This window comes from Esox lucius, chromosome 2, assembly GCF_011004845.1.
Source record: "Esox lucius isolate fEsoLuc1 chromosome 2, fEsoLuc1.pri, whole genome shotgun sequence".
Lineage (NCBI taxonomy): Eukaryota > Metazoa > Chordata > Actinopteri > Esociformes > Esocidae > Esox > Esox lucius.
This window is the reverse complement of record NC_047570.1, coordinates 35110554-35126557: the sequence shown is the minus strand read 5'-3', so window position 1 is coordinate 35126557 and position 16004 is coordinate 35110554. Positions and strand designations below refer to the sequence as shown.

The 16004-nt window shown below is 43.6% G+C and overlaps 1 protein-coding gene across 1 annotated transcript in view; it reads right to left on the bottom strand.

Annotated features, from left to right (window-relative positions):
- Positions 1-16004, bottom strand: part of LOC105025489 (E3 ubiquitin-protein ligase RNF123) — a 125207-nt gene that overhangs the window by 107882 nt on the left and 1321 nt on the right. The window contains exons 2-20 of the mRNA XM_029125368.2: positions 15816-15959; positions 15483-15570; positions 13588-13667; positions 12992-13089; positions 12754-12808; positions 12439-12524; positions 10714-10800; positions 9606-9673; positions 9006-9246; positions 8576-8680; positions 8038-8163; positions 7350-7442; positions 6914-6987; positions 6479-6596; positions 6007-6106; positions 5713-5774; positions 5062-5133; positions 4666-4786; positions 2972-3073 (exon numbers count right to left, since the gene is read on the bottom strand). Of these exons, the coding sequence (XP_028981201.1) occupies positions 2972-3073; positions 4666-4786; positions 5062-5133; positions 5713-5774; positions 6007-6106; positions 6479-6596; positions 6914-6987; positions 7350-7442; positions 8038-8163; positions 8576-8680; positions 9006-9246; positions 9606-9673; positions 10714-10800; positions 12439-12524; positions 12754-12808; positions 12992-13089; positions 13588-13667; positions 15483-15570; positions 15816-15900 (1861 nt within the window). The 5' untranslated portion in view covers positions 15901-15959. The remainder of the gene's footprint in view (positions 1-2971; positions 3074-4665; positions 4787-5061; positions 5134-5712; positions 5775-6006; positions 6107-6478; positions 6597-6913; positions 6988-7349; positions 7443-8037; positions 8164-8575; positions 8681-9005; positions 9247-9605; positions 9674-10713; positions 10801-12438; positions 12525-12753; positions 12809-12991; positions 13090-13587; positions 13668-15482; positions 15571-15815; positions 15960-16004) is intronic.

The following is a 16004-nucleotide window of genomic DNA, read 5'->3' as shown; positions in this document are numbered from 1 at the left end:
AGAGTCTGGAATTGTTTAAGAATCACAACGAGCGGTGATTTCAAAAGAGTCTGGAATTGTTTAAGAATCACAGCGAGCGGTGATGTCAAAAGAGTCTGGAATTGTTTAAGAATCACAGCGAGCGGTGATGTCAAAAGAGTCTGGAATTGTTTAAGAATCACAGCGAGCGGTGATGTCAAAAGAGTCTGGAATTGTTTAAGAATCACAGCGAATTCCATCGATCAGACCTCTTAAAAGGAGGAAGTACAGAGACAAAATTCTCTTGGCACAATTACGTTTTATTATTTGCAAATAAGAGAGACGCGTCAAACGCTTACACACATTCATCCGAGGAGTCTCTGACTTAACACATGAACAGTTCATATTTATAGAGGGTGTGGTAAGTTGTTGGCCATCTGTCTTGTGTCACATAGGTTTTACCTAAAGGGAGGGCTGTCCCCCCACTTTATCCTTCCTGCCATAATGTTTATGGTCGTGTTTACCTAAAGGGGCCAACTGACCTTAATTCCCCCCAAGGACCACATTCCTAAGGAACAAAAGGACTGACACCCTTCTTTGTCTAGGCAGGAGAACATGGTCAAAGTTCCTAATAATCCTCTGATATTATACAGACATCAAATCAAAGTACAGATTTACATACCAGCCAATGGAAAGACAGACATTTCTCAAATGTACCTTAGTTCAAAATTTCCATAACAGATGTCAAAAAAGTATGGAATTGTTTGAGAATCCCAACGAGCGACGAGCTAGTGTAGATGTTGTGACGTCAGGGCAGACAGACCGGTAGGTCTTCATTACAGTCTCAGAGCTGACCTCTACTGGAAGTACCCGGAGAATGTGGTGTACTGTTGTTGTTTATGCCTGTAATCACCCAGGACCACAGTAAATCAACACCTCTGCAAACATTAGAGCTCTCATAAATCTAAAAAGGTTTAGCCGGGGCCAGTTTACCCTCCCGGGGAGAGCGGACAAACACCAGGAGACCGTCATTACCCTTCTACACATTTCCTACCCCGTGCACTCAGTCCCTGGTACACGCAGTCCCAGCAACAACATTTAGGGACAATGCGGCATTCAAATGATGCTCAAGTGGTAACTCGGTTCCTAACGTGAGCCAAGACATAATTCCCCACACCACCACACCTTCAACACCAGGCTGTGACTGTTGACACAATGCAGGTTGGACGCCAAATCTTTCGCATCAGAAATCTAGATTCGTCAGACCAGGCAGCATTTTACCAATCTTCAATCATCCAGTTTGGTGATCATGTGTCCACTGTAGTCTCAACACACCGCTCGGAGCTGACAGGAGTAGAACCGGCCTTGATCTGCTGCTACAGCCAGTCCACGTCAAGGTTTCACCCATTGGGAGTTGCCCTTCTGCACCCCACTGTTGTAAAGAGTGATTATATGTGTATTTGTGGCCTTCCTGTCATCTTGAATGAGTCTGGCCATTCTCCTCTAGCCTAATTAGCTAGGTATTTTTGCCACATGCACTACAGCCAATCCCTGTAGGGCATGAATTCCCAGGTGGTCAGCTGTTTGAGACACTGGAACCATCAGAGAACATCATTCACTTAGATCATATGTCTCTCATTCTAATGTTTGACCCAACAACAAGTAAATCTCTTGACCGTGTCTGGATTCTTCACGTATTGAATTGCAGCCACATTCAACAATGGAAGTTAGAAACACAGAATACTACAACTTCAACAATAAAGCCATGAGGATAAAACAAAAAACATGTTCTTTCACCAAACTATGATAACAACCCAAACACATCCTCCCTACACCACGTTAATTTAACATTCGACTTCTTAAAAAGAAAATGAAAAATGAGCGCATTACTTCGTTTCACAGGGACCGCGTGCAACTAGACGATAAGGTGACCATTCGCCCGATAACTCACAGGAAATGTGATGCATGGCACCTGATATGCAGCAGCTCAACAGGCATTTTTCATTTCGACAGGTTAATCAGTCGCATCGATTAGCCCAGAGACCAGTAGATACAGTACATTGGTTACTGAGAGGAAGACTATCGACCGAGCGCAGCAGGGCGATGAAAGGGGATTGTGGCGTGAGCAGCGTAGCAGCCTGACGTGAAGCCTGAGTTACAGACCAGTTAAGAGCTACGTTGTGTGTCGATAAGTTGGTGTGAACTTTCCTGACACACACACACACACACCCCTAGAAACGTAGCCAACCGTCACTCCGGAGCACTTTCTCCCTCCCAACACAAAATCAATGCAGCCGGGCAGTTTTCCTGGAACACTAAATACAGGCATTGAAAGAAACAGGAAACAAAATACACAGAAAGATATAAAGCTCTGCTTATATCAATGATGAAACAAATATATATTTTTGTCCACTCCTATCATTAGCCATAAAGGGCACTGATTTTCACCCAACCAACAAACCTGAGCACCAACCAACAAAGGGCACTGTGGATATTCACCCACATGTCCAGTTGACCACAACAACCGCTTCCTGCACGTCACTGCTCCAAAACATTCACATAAGGCCTCGGACAGTGACGAGGAATACATGAAGATTGACTTCATAAAGGACAGTCTGTTTGGACTGACCCAAAAAATTTGGAATGGAGCCATGTGTGCCATATATTGGTTAGGGCGGACTCCCTCTAGTGGCGCTGCGAAGTAGCACACAGTTTCCTGAGAGCACTACTTTCAGCCATGAGTCAAGCCTATGTGGCTCTGGCCTAAAGTGCACTCTATAGGAAAGTGTCTATGAGCTCTATTGTCTTTAGCTAAAGTTGCGCCTGGAAGTGGGGTGAACTTTTACTAATTTCTTTATCAACTCAGGTCTAGCCATATCAAAACAGTAGAAAATAACTTCAGCACACTAGCTTCAGATGCTAGTTTTATAACTTAGGTCAACCTTTACAAGCTCCGGGACATATTTCTCTAGGATCAAAGGGAAAGGTGGAGTGGAAGACGGTTGCATCATACCTTTGAGGGTTTTCTTCAGATGTGAGAGAAGCCCTCCAAGTCGCTGCAGGTCAAAGTAGTCTACCTTTCCATTGTAGAAAAGCTGAGGAGGAACGTAGGCTTCTAGAAACGAAGAGAAGGAGGGGAGGATTTAGATGTTAGATGAAGAAGGGTTTTACTTTTTACTACCAAAAATACATTTCCATAATTATGACCCCAATCCCCAGAGCGAATGGATGAGGGGAAACAGGGACACTAACTTATTAAACATCCAGCTCACACACACACATTAACCATTAATGTGCAGAATTGAGTTTCAATACAGTATATCAAGACGTAGGTAGATGAACATAGTTTGGAGTGTATTATACTGTAGCGCCAGTGTTTAGTAACCACTTTGGAGGGACAGGTATTCAAATATTAGAACACTCAAAATGAAGTTAGTACTCAAGCCCCGAATGCATTGTGGTCCTAGCAACGCCTCTGGGCGCGAGTGTCAGACAAAAATAATTTGGCGACAAAACTCAGCGTGATGTAAGGCAGCTGAATTTGATGGTGGTTAAGGGCATAAACGTCAATTTAAGCAAATAGCATATCTGTCTAGCTAAGCTAACTAGCTTCTCCACACTTCAATCTCATTTTGTGAATTAATAAACAAAGCTTCTAGTACAACTGCCTCGCTTTCCCCTCTATCAGCAGCCTGCCTTTCTCCTCACACAAAAGACATCATATGATAACAACACCCGCTCCTGCGGTCTTTATGTAGAAGTGCTCAGCTTAAAGACCTACCAGAAAGGTAAACCATGAATAGCGGAATACTACGCAAATAATCAAATCATGTCCAAGGCACATCCATAGTTTATAGGTGGCTTGATGTGGTGAGCGGCGTTATTAGTCTGAGGGACAGACGGCCATTTAGTGAGAGCCGCAGTGTTGGAAAGAAATAATTCAGGTGGTGTTTTATATTTTTGTTCATGACTGAGCCCCGCTGCCCACCGGCTGGGGAATCTTTTTTTAAAACAGAGTGTGGCCAGTGTGGGAGGTTTCATAGATGATCTTTCCTGCACTGATTTCTCAATCTGGAGTCACGCAAGACCTTGATGGAGGTCAGATGGCAGCTGATGACTCTTTCAAAAGGCTGTACCACATGGTACAGCTCATCCCTGCAGCGGGCTGACGGAGACCGAAAGCACTGATGGAGGTGAGGATGGAGGAAGAGGTGGGGATTGACTATGATGGATGCCTGATCCGAACTGACTGGGGGTTTATTTAGATGCCCCCGATGGGCCGTGAACACCAAACATAACCGTTAGTATTGAATAAATAATTTTGGCAAACAGCCATACTGAAGGAAAAATAAACATTTAGTAGCCCAGCTGTCAATCAAGTGATCAACATCTAAGCAAATGCAAGCTGAGCTGTAGGCCAAAATAAAAACATGTTAACAGACCATTCTCAGTTTTAGGGTTTGTTCAGTCAGCGACAACTGCAAATTATACTTCAATCTAGCCTACATGGAATTAAAAAGAGAGTACTGGCAGAAGTGATCACACCAACAGCCTCTCCTCAACTTTCCCTGACAGTTCAATTGGCCCGACAAGCCTATATTACATTCTGCAGTTAGCAATAACAAGCTTGCTTCTCCCCATGAGAAGGTGACTAGGCCTTTTACAAAGAAACAGTATGAAGTGTGTGTGTGTGTATGTGTGTGTCACCATCGCTGCTGATGCTACTAGGACTCTTCCTCTTGCCCTCGTCCCAGTAGCTCCTCACGGCTGTGATGAGACGATGCAGGAAGCACACCATGTACTCTGGAGGACACAGCGCTGTGGGATGCTGGGACACACACACACACACACACACAGTTATAAACACACACACAGTGTGCAACACAAACACATAGCAGTCCTTGGAAGGAAGAAAAAATATTAAGATCAGTAGATCTAAAACAAACACAGCACACTACTGCACACAACTGGTGTTGCTGAAACAGACATTTATACACGCGCACACACACACACGCACGCGCGCACACACGCACGCTCGCACACACACACACACACACGCCTGCTAATGAATGACATGGTGCAAAGTGACAGGTCATCTTATACCCCTCTGTTGCTGGCATTCTCCTGCAGAAACTTCCGGAACTTATTCAGGAATATGTACCGTGACGCTTCCCCCTGTGAGAAAGGGAGAGACACCTTATAACTGAGGTTCATTGAAACACAAAAGCCTGAGACGGACTGGTTTATATGAACGACACAACGTGGACTCCCTGGATGCAGCAGGGAGACGTCATATAGAACTTACTCCTGAGTGCCACCAAGGGCCAAGTGTCCTTTTCTCGCGACAAACCCATGACCTATGGTCTCACATCACAGCTTTCAGGGCTCAAACCAGCAGGTTCCTATAGAGCACAGGTGTCAAACCGGTTCCATGGAGGGCCGAGTGTCTGCAGGTTTTCGCTCTCACCTTGTACCTGATTGATTAATTAGTTCACTAATTGGTTAATTTCTACCCCCACCTGGTTGTTCAGGTCTGACCTGGGAACCAATTTAAAGGAAAACCCAAAGACCTGCAGACACTCGGCCCTCCGTGGAACCGGTTTGACACCCCTGCTATAGAGTTTTAGATGTCTTGCCCACTTTGAGCATGTTACAGCTGAATTCGTTCCATCCATGACAACCGGTTTACAGCGTCATACAGACTGAACGGTGCATCCCCAGCGCCTAACATGGAACCATGTCAGTGCAACATACCGTCCCTTTGTCCTTGTTGTTGAGCATTAGCTTCAGGATCTGAACCTGCAGCTCCTCCACCACTAGAACAGGAGAGAAGAGATGACACCCGTGTCACAGATCTTTAAAGCCTCGTCAGTAAAGCCTGACAACCATCAGTAGTTGTGAAAAGAAGTGCTTCATACAAACAGAGCCTAAGACCCCAACGAGCAAGCAGAAACAAAAACCTCCAACGAAGGAGGAAACCTAGAGAAGGAGCCGGCTCAGAGAGGCCAATCCTCCTCTAGACTGTTCACAGTGGTGAGCATTAATTACCCTCAATCCTCTTCTTGAGCCGCTGGCAGCCTCTCTCATAGGCCCGGCGTCTCAGCCTCTCCTCTGCGCTCTCGTCTTTAGACTCCATCTCGTCCTTTCCCTAGTTATTGGAAAATCACAACACGACTGCATTACAACAGGCCTGCGATACGCCTGTTAAACTCTGCCTGTCCGTTCTTTAATGCAGGCTTCCGTACAGTTTTTACGCGGAACGAAGCAGGCTTCTCTGATTGGGACAGATCCGAGAAGAATAGCTAGAAATTAGCATTTCTGAAACAACATTATAGGCAAATAATTTTGACAAATATGATATATTTTCGACCTAGATGTTTTTTTGTTTTTTTTTGCACTTAATAATTCCTTTTAGACAGCAAACCCAGAGAAAAACTAATTTATTATCTTTTTCTTTTATTTACAGGAGTTTGGTGACTGGCCGTATCAGTTAGAGGAGAGCTGCGATTTGCTACGGTACCTCTTTATCAAAGCGCGTGGGCCACCAGGTGGTGGGGATGAGTTCCTCCAACCCCGCCTCCTTCACCCTCAGAGGGGTCTTGATGTAGAAGAACACCACGGAGCGAAGCACGTCAAACGTGTCATCCGTTAAAGATCATACAGATTACATACTTCTTACACACGCTAAGCCAGGTAGCATCAGTTACATACTAAACACAGATCATACACATATGTACCTAAATAATGTCAGTGGTCCGTGGACAGTGCCCTGGGGATGCCACCTACGTTACAGCGGTTGCATGTGTCATTTATCTGAACTTTTTCTTCAAACGCGGCTTACTATAAAGGCATGCCACCAGGTTGGGAAAACAATCTGCAACAATTATCACGTTCAGTGTGTTCACTGTAGACAACTTTAAGCATTATAAAACTTCTTCACCCGATGAAAAGATATAGAACGTTGCTAAGTAGGTACTTCCTCGACTTCTCATGGCGCAGGATGGCCGTCGTCAAGCGCAGGTAGTGAATCTGAGGGATTTCAAAGAAGATAAAGAAATGACCATCAGAATACTGTTTAAGATGTTCATGGGTTGGCTGATCATCACTCGGTCACATTGTTCTCAGCATTCTACAGACAATGCAACCATTTGTTATTCTACAATCACATAGTTTATAATGTTTCTATTAATTGTCCTGAAGTTTGTGATGTGATTTTGTTATTAAAATATATAAAAAAAACTATTAAAACTATTATAACAAATTTTGCATTTGTTAAAAATAGAAGCATCACCATTAGCTAAATGTTTTTTTTATTTTATGCCAGGACCACGGAGACCCCATAAATAATGAGCTGTCCAGGTATGCTGGGATGAGGTGTGTGACCTCCTTACCTGGAAGCCCAGGTCTGGGATGATGGGGGAAAACCTATATGCCCTCAGTAGTGACATCATCAGCTGCTTCAGGCACTCGTTCACCTCATAGTCCTGGAGACATAAGGACACGTTATGTGGTTAAATAAGGACGTGCTATGTGGTTACATAAGGACCTGTTATGTGGTTACTAGTGGCACAAAAAACTGTTGCTTTCCCCCAAATTCCCTGTCTGTCCAAAAAAAAAAAGTTTGGGAAAATTACCCTACAATTAGGTTGTTTGTAAAAGCTTGGAATTTTTTACTGTTTATCCTACAACGACACTGTGGTCCAGTATAATTTACAGAAGATTTTAAATCATGCTCTTGTGATAATCCTAACTTAATATAATGGCAAAATGACATCCAGACCACCAGTGGTTTTAAGTTGGTAGATATCGAAGAAAATACTGAGGAAAAACTAAAAGAAGCAATAAAAGAATGTGACAGTCCGGAGCCCCGCGGGACAGTCCGGAGCCCCGCGGGACAGTCCGGAGCCCCGCGGGACAGTCCGGAGCCCCGCGGGACAGTTCGGAGCCTTTTAAAACAAAGTGTACAGGGCAGCAAGGAATACTGGGTAATAATAAGCTGTCATCTTCTGCGTAGGAGATAGTGGATGATGGGTTTAGGACATACTTTTCTCAGTGTATAAGTACAGGGTAATACAATACCTCCATGAGCAGCCAAAAGAGATCTAGTAGCTGCTGGATGAGGGGGTGTTCATCCACTGAGCCTCCCCCCTCCAATATACCCAGCAGGAAGTTCATCAGGACATCTTCTACTAGATACACCTTACACTAGAACACACACACACACACAGGAAGTTCATCAGGACATCTTCTACCAGATACGCCTTGCACTAAAATACACACACAGGAAGTGGTTGGGTGGTTCCAAACTACTTCAATTTCACAATGATGGAGCACAATTCAACATTTGGTTCTTGGTTCTTACACGCACTGTCAAGTATGAAACGTTATAGACAGGTGTGTGACTTTCTGATTCATGTCTAAACAGTCTCACATTTGACTCAGTAAAATGTATTTAAAGAGACCACAAAGTGTGCAAAGTAAGTGTCCTGCCCACATAAGATCTAAAAAGCAAGGCCTATACTGAAGACCCCCATCAAAACATTGTAGAGGGGGAAAGAAATGATGCAAGGGAGGCTTTTCGGTTAAAGAAATAATACAGGCCTGTAGTTACACTCACCATCAGAGGGGCGAAGTAGTTGAAGATGAGGGCCAGAGTTACTAGGGTGGTGGGTTCTCCATGAATACTCCAGCAGGCACTGTCTTTCTCAACAACCTTCTCCTCCTGAAGAGGACACAGGACACGGATCACAGAGTGTTACGGAGGGGAAAACGGACAGGCGGGCAAAAGTCTGGAAACCTATTTTTCCAGTTACATGAAATATCAAGGTTTTCTGGTTGACGGTCCGAATTGTAAAAACTAACAATAATAAAAATACAAAATAATAATAATCACAAAACTTTAGGAAAGTGTCCACAATTTAGCAAAATGCTAAACATATTTACACAATAATAACAACAAGCACATAGCACATCAGTTTATATATATATATTACTCATCAAATCTGGTGAGAAACCACCCACATTGAACCAGTATTGACCTACAGTACCTGTGTGTCCAAGGTAGTGGACAGGACAGTCTTGATGTAGCCCAGCAGCTTGTGGGCCCTGAGCAGGTCTGCAGTCGGAGGGTTCTGCAGAGGCCGGTAGCCCTCTACAGGATATCTGAGGGGTCGACTGCCGAAGTTGAACGCCACCGACTCTTTGAATGACAAGCTGATAGCAGGGAAATAAGCCACGCCTGGACCCATCTTTATGTTGCTGAAGGCTGTGCCCAGGGACTGGCCATTCCTTGGAGAGAATGGAGAGAAGTGTGGCAGGAAAATAGACCATTTGTGGTCCATAATTGCCACGCGAATAAGGTAAGCGAGCAGTATGTTGTGGGACGCAACGGCATGCTATGGAACCCAGGGCTCAGAGGGAACCCGGCCTGAGGGCAGAGTGGACCACAGACAACTTAATGCACCTGTTGTCAATATCGACTGTTGAAATGATCATTGTTAGGTGTTCGAATTCAATCAGATTCACTCTTGACATCGGTCCAGTAATTTCAACAGTCCCCCTTTTGTTTACTTGTTGTGGGGAATGCTAGCCCGTAATAGTTATCGCTTCTTATTCAAAATTGATTAATAGAATGAGTGACAACCTACAGGCAGAAAGTGATGGTTCCCTCGTCGAGGTCTATCAAACAGCTCACAATGTCTCCTGCAGCCCAGGACTAAAACCACAAACAACATGTCAGGACATTTCCATACATCAGGCGTATTGCACATCATCAGGATACAGACTCAATAGGCAGGCCTACAGCCCTGCATTCAACAAAAACTGTTTGCGATCTTTTACTAATGATAGTTAGCGGCCTGGGATTGGAGCCAAACTCGGCAGATATAAGTCTCGGTTTAGGGTCTGAACCCCCACTACAAATAAGCAGTAATCATGTAGACTATACTATCTATATACACAACTAGTCCAGAGTTTGGGGTCACTTAGAAATGTCCTTGTTTTCAAAAGAAAAGCCAATTATTTTTATCCACGAAAATAAATTCCAATTGACCACAAATACAGAGTAAACCTTGTTAATGATGTAAATGACTATTGTAGCTAGAAACAACAGATTTGTCATGGAATATCTACATTGGCGTACAGAGGCCCATTATCAGCAACCATCACTCCTGTGTTCTGATGGCTCATTGTGCTTGCTAATAGAAGTTCATCATTTTAAAAGGATAAGGGATCATTAGAAAACCCTTATGTGATTATGTTAGCAATGCTGAATACTGTTTCTTCTAAAACTCGTCAGTCTGTTCTTGTTCTGAGAAATGAAGACATTTCCATGTGAAGATTTTGTACAAAGATGTGTACTACTCCCTTCACACACAACAGCGCAAACTGTCTCCAACCAGAAACGAAAAAGCAGTAGGAAGCCACATTAAATGTTGGTCACAAACAGAAGCCACATTAAATTCACATCCAGGCTAGAACATATCATCAGGTTATGGACTCAACAGGCGTGCCTTAGATACAAAGGGCGAGTTATCCATTCCTAGATTAAACCCAGACCTTGACTAAAGAACATTCTTATGAGGGATTGTGCATTGAAACAGCTTTGCTGTCTGCAACTAGAACGAATCAGTGTTTTGGAAACCGGCCCAGACTCTATGCTAAGGATAACAGGTTTGAGTAACACAACAGGACACACACACACACAAACACACACACGACTGTGAACTTGACAAACCGTTGTTTACAGAAACTCACCTTGCCATAATTGGTTGTTGTCACATTCCACTTCCTGACTCTGTTGCCATCGTAAGCGTACGAGTCTGGAGTATCTCCCACTCCCTCCTGACGACAGACACAGACAGATGATAAACAAGAAACCAGGAAAGCCTAGTTCAGCCAGCCAGAGAACATTTTGCCATCTGGAGATTCGAACCCAGGTCACCCACGTGATAGGCTATGTCGTTAACCACTACACCACAGTTTTGCTGGGTGTCAGTGTACCCTCTTGACTCCATCCTGAACAAATCCTCTTCTGCCACTGACCGTTTTTAATAGTTAATTGGTGAATGACATTGATACAGTTAAACTGACTAATGTTTCTTATTAAGTTTACCTCCCCCACAAATAGCGTCTGTGTACAGCATTTGCCCTTTGCCGTTTAACAGCGTATTAGCCAGTAATAAGCTTTACCGGTATCTACTAACTTACTGGAATAGTCATGAGAATTGAGCAATTGCTAGCGAGTCTGACAAAACTATTTCATTTCATGACATAAGAATGTATTTTTTTCTTTCATGGGAAAACAACATACTTTTTTCCTTTCAATCGTGAATGAAATTTATACAATAACTATCAATAAAGGCAACGATAACTAACTTTTTCATCAAGTGAAAAGACAAGAGAATCATGGAATCTACCATAAATAATTAATACATGTCGTTGCTCTCAATAGATTTGAACTTAGGTCTTCCACAGGAGACACACTGTCTTTAACCACAACGCCATGGCATTACACATTTCAGCGGTCGTTAGACTACATTGAGGATTGTGTTACACTGACTAACATTTAATATTAAGTTTACCTCCACCACAAACAGCATTTATGAACTGTATTGCTTCGGCCACTGTCCGTTTTAACAGCTTATTAGCCAGTAATAGGCTTACTAGTATCTACTAACTTCCTAGTAATAATCATAAGAATAGAGACATTTCTAGCGAGACTGAAGATGAACGTTTCCATGCCAGAAACAGTCACAATATAACGTATACAGTTTAAGTTAAGGCTTACTATAACGTAACTAATGTATGTTGTAGCCAGCAAATGTGTTTGTCTATCCTGACCCAAAACGTATGCACAGATGCATACTTCAAAAATCCACCAGAAACAGTCGCAATATAACAGTAAACTGTTTTATTTCAGGCTTACGATAATGTAGATACTGAAGGTTTTAGCCAGCAAAGTTTTCGTCTATATGGATTAATTCATAATGCGTACTTCACTTCGCCTGCGATTAGATACGAACTCGAGACCTATAGTTTACCAGTCCGCTTCTCTAACCACTACGCTATTTAACAAGGTGTACTCAGGCAGTCAGTCACTCGGTAAGAGACATACACTCTTCTTGGCCGTCAAAAACACTGTATTTAAATGCATGCGAAATCAACTATAATGCAGCTATAATGGATTGTAAGATCTTGCATGAACGTGTCCCATCTCCAAATAAATTATAAGCGTGGTTTCAGGTTGACAAAACCTTCCTTTCCAACTTTTTTGGAAAGGAAAGAAAAAGGTGCAGTGGTCCAGAGCTGTAGATATATTGACAAAATATAGACTTTCTTCCTGATGGGTGATCCCAAGGGACATGAGAAATGGCGCCCTATTCTTTACAAAGGGCACTAACTTTGATCAGCCACGAGATTTAAGCACTATTTTGGGGATAGGGTTCTCCATCAGATGGAGCAACTGCAAACTAATTGTACCTCTTGGTTAAACCTGCAGTTCAAAGTGCACCAACCGATCTGCATCAGGCCCTGGGATGAGATCAGAACCTCGTACGCCCATTTCCCTAAAGAAAAAACACACAAAAAACAGTGCACAGTAAAAACATATCTCACAGCAAGGTTGTTCCCAATTGTTAACCAGCAATTACATGATACTTAAAATAGATATAATGTGCATTGGACCTTTAAGGGCTTCCAGAATACAGTTTCTCACCTCACTATGTAACATAGCAGACAATGTGTGGATCCAGTAGTAATGCATTACATACTGTGTTCAGCTCTAAGTTTACTTACCTTTGTATACACATGTTGTGGCTCTGATAGAGCTGAAATTGCTATGACCGATGACCTGGAAATGCAAAGAATTACTGAATGACCGGTAGAAACATTAGAAGAAACAGATTCAGGCAGAATCTCATTACAGAACTAGTTATAGAATAACTGCAGATAACTTAAGTTAATTCTAGGAATGTCTTCAATGGTGAATTCAATGCAATTCAATATGAATTCAATCGAATTCAGTGGTTCCCACCCCCAGAAGGTCATCATCTACGAACAAGAGGCCTTCGAAGCCACTGGTGTGATCTAGGACTACGGAGAGAGGGCCAAGACGACCATCCACAGGTTGATCTGGAGTTGAGGAAACACTGGGTCAGTTGGAGATAGAGATCATACACATTGGATCTATTCCAGTTTACGTTTTTACAACACTCACAAAGAACTCAACAAAACCAACTATCCATGAGCATGGATGGGTTGACAAAAACACTTAACTGTCAACTTTCTCCAAAAGTGACATAGGGTCACTTGGAAGTGCTCATGCTAGAAAAGGTTGAAGACTACTTGGCTATTGGAAGGTAGCTAGCGTAGGGGACAGAAAATATTTCCTCCAAGCTTGCTATCTGGCCACTATAGCTAGTATAAACATAATAAATATAACAGCTGCCATGTAAACATGAGCAAGCTAAACATACATGCATTTCTTAGCACAAGATGCTGAAGACTTTTGTCTACAAACATGGTACCATACATAAACACTAACAGAGGTCTGATATACACGTGCGTTATGTCCCAGGCTAACCTGTGGCGGGCATTAATAACATCTGTGTGTGTTGTGGGTTTGTGTACCTCTAGTGTCCTCAGGGGGCTCCCCCTCAGCCAAAAGCCTCTCCAGGTGAGCTCCCAGGTCCTGGAAGCTCAGAGGTTTCCTGCCAACCAAGAAACAACCATCAGATAACAAACAAACAAACAACAAAAATAAATAAATTGAACCGACCCATTGCATCCCATTCACAACCCTTACATCAGAAAGACCATTTCACATTTATGGCCACAGTTCGTGGTTCTTTCACCCATGTCGTGTTGAGATAAAACTCAACAATCCTTATTTCTTTTACAATACCAAACCGCGATGAGAGACTCAAAAGTAATGACTTAAGTGGTTTTTAAAAGTGAGCTGAGAATTGGTACTCAGTCCACCCCAACGCAGCGTAGTCCAGCAAGACTTAGTTGAACCCATTTAGCACCACAGAGCACCGTATCTAAAACCTCCCCGAGGACGCCCAGACATCTCACAATTTAGCTGTACCCCCTGAACCAGCTGCATCACCACGACTAGTTGACAAGTCCTTTTAGGTGTGCTAGTTTTGGAACAAATACAAATACATGGGGTCCCCGGAGGGGCCTGGAGTGTGGTGACATTGTAAACCAAGAGCCAATGAGGTTGCAGTGTGATCCAAAGAACAGCTGAACAGACACTGAGGGGCAATAGGACAAACACACACCCACTTTTATCCAGTTTCACTGTCTGCCAAACCCGTCCCAGTGAATGCTCAACAACTAGCTATTGATATTACAGACATCTCCGCTTTCCTCCAGGTCTGTACTCATCTTCTATCTATAGATCCGAGCCGAGGGTGGAAACATGACACCAAGCCCACTGGACCTGTGCCTTCTTCAGAATGGAGACATACGGGGGTTCAGACAGTATCGGTTTTCTATCACAGTACTTGCCTGCGCCGCTGGATGGACAACGCAGGCAAGGTCCGCACAACCGGGTTAATTTAATTAGCGCCACTGTGAAGATCAGGCCTGGTTTGGCACTGTTAAAAAGCACCTGGTGGATGACAAATACTATATGAAGCCAATTTTGGAATGGCACCACGGCCACTGTTGGATTAGTGGCGCACACATTCATGACACCAAACACCACAGACCAACTTTACCTTCGACAACATCTGAATGGTGGCTTAACGCCGTTGCCAGATAAACAGGTCCAGGATGCAGAAGAAAAAGAACTGAGGAAGGGCAGAAGGGCGGAGACTATGGGCTGAGAGGGTGGTACCCGATCCGGGACTGGCTCTGTGATACGCTTACGACAGTTGGCCCTAGAGTCCTTAGGGTTGCAGGAGCCCTGGGCAAAAGTACTGGGTCGACTGGCATTTAAGACGCAACCAGAGACTGCTACCGGGGACGCCAGCATTTTTCAGGTGTGGTTATCCATTGCATTCCTAGATTAATTGCGTGACCGCTGAAATATAAGGCCGCATGGACCACACATAGCATCTGTCGATGTAGGGTTTCTCTTTATAAAACCATTGGCCAGACAGTGCATGCAACACTGAAGTCAAATCCACATGAGAGACTTCACAAAATAATGACCAAGGTTGGAATTTAAAAGAAAAGTCCATTTAGAATCTCCAACATGACGGCTTATTTAACCACGCCACCAGGCTTTGTCTGTGTCCCAATGTTGCCCTACTCAAGAGTCCCCAAAAAATTTAACAAGCAAAATTTAACTTTCCAGAATAAGTCATCTCCAGCCTAGCCCCCTAAATGCGATAACTTCAGAGTCGTTTTATTTTACACTGCCTACGTTACGGTTAGCGTCCGGTAAATTCACTGAGGATAACCTAAGTAGATATTATGTCAGTAGAAAAGGAAAGGAATTTTTTTTTAAAACATCTGATTTGAGAGGTAACTGCGACGCATGTGTGTACATAGCCATAAAGTCTGTTAGCTACCTGAGGGATGCCAGCGGGGGGCAGGTTAGGTGGGAGGCTGGGAATACATGATGGAGGTAGTCACTCAGTAGCTTCTCATTCACAATACCTGGAACAGAGATGGGGAAGGAAGAAAGACACAGACAGAGAGGCAGACAGAGAGGCAGACAGAGAGGCAGACAGAGAGGCAGACAGAGAGGCAGGACACAGAAAGCAAGACAGAGAGAGATGGGATGAAAGAACAAGAGTGCTGTGAGTTTCTGTTGACTATATGGACTGTGTATTCCATCCAGTCCTTAACAAACAACAGACTTTAACAAGCCTATCTTTCTCTCCTCTACCCCCCACCCATACCTGTCACTTTGGGCTTATCTGTATCAGAGGCCAGTCTGTAGTTCCTTCGGTTCAGGGCTGTGCCACCTCCCCCCTTAGAACTCATGCTGCCTCGGTGGGTTGGACAGGGGTTGGAGCTACCTGCCAACGTTGTCCCATACACCACTAGGAAACAAAGACATTGTCCATAACACACCCTGTTACATACAT